This window comes from Engraulis encrasicolus, chromosome 2, assembly GCF_034702125.1.
Source record: "Engraulis encrasicolus isolate BLACKSEA-1 chromosome 2, IST_EnEncr_1.0, whole genome shotgun sequence".
NCBI lineage: Eukaryota > Metazoa > Chordata > Actinopteri > Clupeiformes > Engraulidae > Engraulis > Engraulis encrasicolus.
The window spans coordinates 30,633,517-30,638,516 of NC_085858.1; the positions used below are offsets into that span (position 1 = coordinate 30,633,517).

At 48.7% G+C, this 5,000-nt stretch overlaps 1 protein-coding gene across 1 annotated transcript in view; it reads right to left on the reverse strand.

Annotated features, from left to right (window-relative positions):
• The window catches only part of hid1a (HID1 domain containing a), a 29,830-nt gene that overhangs the window by 23,784 nt on the left and 1,046 nt on the right, over positions 1 to 5,000 (reverse strand). Inside the window, exons 2-4 of the mRNA XM_063214752.1 lie at positions 4,400 to 4,549; positions 1,898 to 2,068; positions 1,107 to 1,235 (exon numbers count right to left, since the gene is read on the reverse strand). Of these exons, the coding sequence (XP_063070822.1) occupies positions 1,107 to 1,235; positions 1,898 to 2,068; positions 4,400 to 4,549 (450 nt within the window). The remainder of the gene's footprint in view (positions 1 to 1,106; positions 1,236 to 1,897; positions 2,069 to 4,399; positions 4,550 to 5,000) is intronic.

Genomic DNA, 5,000 nt, shown 5'->3' on the forward strand with positions numbered 1-5,000 from the left:
TTGTGATGTAGCAATGGTGAAGCCCTAAAACCCATCCTCCTCCATGACTGAGGTACACCTGAGCACGGTACCGTCCCGCCACATTGCTCCTCTGGGGGCGCCATTGGGGGCTGCCCCCTTGCACGGGTGAGGCAGAAATGCAATTTCATTGTGTGCAGTGTGCACTGTGCGCTGTGGAGTGCTGTGTCACAATTACAATGGAGTTTCCCAGGTGGGCTTTCACTTCACTTTCATATTTCCTCATGGGACTATTACAATAATAAATGCTGTTGTTTTCATTAGCGTGCTAACTATTATAGTGCTGGTGTTTCAAGGTTTGTTGTGTCTGCTTAATGTGTCATTCATTACTGCTCATTGAGTCATTCATCCATTTGTGGCTCTGAGCTTGTAGTTCGGCTCAATTATGATTAGGATTATTCATTCAAAGGCTGATTGGGCTGATGCGCTGTACTTATCAGGTTGTGTGTGTGTGTGTGTGTGTGTGTCTGTGTGTGTGTGTGTGTGTGTGTGTGTGTGTGTGTGTGTGTGCGCGCACGCTTGTGTAATCTTGTGCATGCGTATGTTTACTGGTCCATTCCCCTTGAGGTGTTCCCCTTGTGTGGGCATGAATGTGTGTGCGTGTGCGTGTGTGTGTGCATGTGTGTGTGTGCGTGCACAACCGTGCCTGAGCCTACATGCGTGCATGCATGTGTGCAAGCAAGCATGTGTGTGCATGCTTACTGGTCCGTTCTGCTTGTGGATCTGTACAGTGTGTGAGAGTGTGTGTACGTGTCTGACTTCATGTGTCTTTGTGTGCGAGCATGCCTATGTGTCTATGTGTGCGAGTGTATGTGTGCTCACCGGTCCGTTCCTCTTGTGGGTCTGTACGGTGTGTATATGTGAATGTGTTTGTGTATGTGTGTGTGTGCGTATGTGAGTGTATGTGTCTATGCGGGCGGGCTTGTGTGCGTGTGTGCGTGTGTGTGCTCACCGGTCCGTTCCTCTTGTGGCTCTGTACGGTGTGTATATGTGAATGTGTTTGTGTATGTGTGTGTGTGCGTATGTGAGTTTACATATGTGTCTATGCGGGCGGGCGTGTGTGTGCGTGTGTGTGTGTGTGTGCTCACCGGTCCGTTCCTCTTGTGGCTCTGCACGGTGAAGTCTGGGCAGAAGAGCAGGTCGGCGATGGCCAGCAGCAGGGACTCGGCCAGGGGACGCGCCCCCTCGTCATCCTCATCATCATCCACCTCGTCCATCTGGGACAGGACACACCACCAGTCACATGTTACAAACGCAACATGCTCTGCACTGGTACATGTTTCTTTTTAAGATTTTTGCTTTATCTATGATAGGACAGTGACAGCGGTACAGGAAACCAGTGAGGAGAGAGAGACGGGGACGGACCGGCAAATGACCTAGGCCGGAATCGAACCCGCGTCACCGGCGTAGTAACCCAGTGCCCTACCGTTAGGCCACGGCAGGGGCCATACATACCATGTTTATGGCTCCTTTCTCACTGTACTTAAATCATGTAACAGAATAGAATGTCTCCAATGCATCCAAACATCTCTCTCTCTCTCTCTCTCTCTCTCTCTCTCTCTCTCTCTCGCTCCCCTGTACCCCAGTGTGTCCTGCTCCAGGCACTGAAGACCAGAATGGCCCCCTCCAATCTTGCTCCTCTTGCTTTCTCTCTATCATTCTATTCATCTATCGATCTCTCGTATTAGAGTAGTCATGGTAAACCAGGAGAACCCCCTCCAGTCCTAGCCTTCTCCTTCTCCTTCTCCTTCTCCTTCTCTCTCTCTCTCTCTCTCTCTCTCTCTCTCTCTCTCTCTCTCTCTCTCTCTCTCTCTCTCTCTCTCTCCCTCCCTCCCTCCCTCCCTTCCCTCTCTCTCTCTCTCCCGCTAGTGTTTCCTACCCCAGCTCTCCCTGCTCCAGGCACGGTGGACCAGAAGAAGCCCCTCCAGTCCTGGTCTTCAAAGATGTAGGGCAGGATGCGGGCCAGCATGCGGCAGCAGTTCAGCACCACCGTCTTCTCCCTCTCCGACGGGCAGCCCGACTCCGCGCCCTGGACCAGCTTCTCCACCGCCTGAGAAGCACCAACGCAGGCACGCACGCACGCACGCACGCAGGCACGCACCCACACACACACACACACACACACACACACACACACACACACACACACACTGTTAGTTAGGCCATGTGGAAATAGACAGCACATCTAACCTTGGGCCTTTAAGAGGTTTGGGTCAAAGGCTCACCGGAAAGAGACACCTGGTGAATAGGTGGAACACTGAAGGAAGCACCTGCCTGTACGCTAGGGCCTGTTTGGCCAGTGTTTTGCAGTCTGTATGCTCTAGCAACTAGCCTACAGTTTGAGCCAGGGCTCAAAGATATGCTAGTTAGCTTACCATAGTGCTGGTTACAACATGGCTATAGATACCCAGGTGAGAATTTGAGAGCCCACAACAGCTAAACAACTGTATTCTAACTAGTATTCACAATACTATGAATGAGTGGGTTTTTTTATTTTTTATTATTACGAGTGAACAACTGCTGCGATTTGCAGTCACTGCATAGATCACGTTGATGTCACAGCATAAAACGTTAGTTTATCTGTCCGACCTAGCAACTGTAACTTCACTCAAGAGGGCGGGGCTTAGCCAAAGGCGAATTGAAGAGTTCGCAGACCCTTTAGATTTACTTGGACATGGACCTGTTCTGTTCAGTAGAGAAAGCTCTTACCACCAAGCTCTACAGCGATACGTTAATGCACCAACATATCCTTGATCATAATGTGTGCGTTTTTTCCCATTGATGTCATTTTGATTATGCAAGCCCATTGAAAAATCTCTGAAATTAAAAACATGCAGGTGGAAAAAAATGGAATCGAAATGTCAAATGAGATATGGTTTCCCTGATACTGATTGAGCAGGATAGGATCGGCCCTGAAACATCGAAAAAGAAGAAAGTATTCCTGCCCTCCTTGATTATGTTGCTGGTTACTGTAACAGGAAGTGGGCAGTGTATCTCAGGAGGGCACTGGGTCTGATCTCCTTCCTCTCCACTGATGAGGTCAAAGCAAACGGCTCCCTTCACTCACCACACACTGTTTCTCTTCCGAGACAAACCAACAATGCTGCATCTCAGCACAGCACAGCACAGCACAGCACAGCACAGCACAGCACAGCACAGCACAGCACAGCACAGCACATCACAGCGCAGCGCAGCGCAGCGCAGCACAGTGCACCACAGCACAGCACAGGACATCACAGCACAGCACAAAGCAACACAGCACAGCACAGCACAGCACAGCACAGCACAGCACAGCACAGCACAGCACAGCACTGCTTAGTTCTGCACAGCACAGCACAGCACAGCACTGCACAGCACAGCATGTCACATCACATCAAATCACATTATATCACACCACACCACATCACAGCACAACACAGCACAGCAAGTCTAGTCACAACAGTCTGTTGAAGTGGGTGGATACACTGTGCTTTCATCATTGATCATTCTGCTCCCTTTCTCTCTATTTACAACACACTGCCATCTATGCGTTTTCTACTGCTTATGTGCATCTTTTCATGCAATTTGAAGGGTGTTTTACTGTAGGTGGCTAGATTGTGCACAGCCCTGGTACAATTACTGGTTTTCATGTGACGAGCTGACGACTACCAGCAAGGCAGCACATACTAAACTTCTACATGTATCTCTGCTGATTAATATACTGTAATTAACAGTTACTTACTAACATTTAATGGGTTTTTTTCTATAATGACAAAGCAACCCCATCCCTCTCAATGGCACTGGCAACTCTGTTCATCCCAAATGCCAGGCAATCAGGGATGGAAATATACATCCCAGCTACCAGCCAAGTGTTCGTAAAACATGAAAGTAGGGGGTACATGTACTGTACATCACTACTGAGTTGCGGATGAATTTCATCATTTATCCGTAAACGTTAGGTTGTAAGCGGATCTTTCCACCCCGGCACTCAACCCTAGCTGATGGTACCTTGCAGTGGAAGGTTGCCAAGTTGGATTATACTCTCTTAAGCAGCCAACCTAAAAGCCAAAAGCAGCTATAAGGATGGTATCTTGTTGCAGAGAGTTGCCAAGTTGAATAATATCACGCCAAGTAGCCAAGCCAAATGGAGGTATTCGGATGGTACCTTGTAAAGGGTTGCCAGGTTGGATTAATATCATCCTAAGCAGCCAACCCAAAAGCAGCTCTACAGTATTGATGGTACCTTGAATCAGAGGGTTGCCAGGTTGGACAAATATCCTCCTACAGCAGCCAACCCAAACTGCAATCAACTGCAATATAATAATGGGACTTAGTAGAAGATGGTTGTCAGGTCCTCTCAAGAAGCCAACCCAAAAGCAGCTATCATTGATGGGTACAGTACCTTGTAGCAGAGAGTTGCCAGGTTGGAGGGGGACTCCTCCCTCACGGCGCGGATCTCTGCGGCGGGCACCAGTGCGAAGACGTCCTGCACCGTGGTGGTGGGGTCCGCCCAGAACTGATCCCAGAAGGCATCATCTGTGGCCTCCACTGGCTAATGGCACGAAGGCATCATCATGGAGCATGTCGTGTTGGGCAAGTGGAAGGATACACACAAAAACAATCCACATCCATTGTTAGCGCACACCAAGCCAATAAATCAGAGCCTAAGTAATAGTTGTACAAAATACACAGAGACACTTGCATTGTGCGAACAACACAAGTCACACACAAGCCACACACACACACACACACACACACACAGGCATGCAAGCACAGAACATACGCAAGCACAGAACACACACATACACACACACTCTTCTCAGTGACTCAGTCAGAACAGCCTTAATTCATTATCAGTCATGGCATGAAAGTATCTTGTATCCAGACGAAGCAATCAAATTCTGTCCTGTGCAATATCCAAGGCCTAGGCTATATGAATAATGATAGTAGCCTGGCAACTTCTGCATATATTGGCCTCTGTTTAGAATAGGGAGAAACAGCAT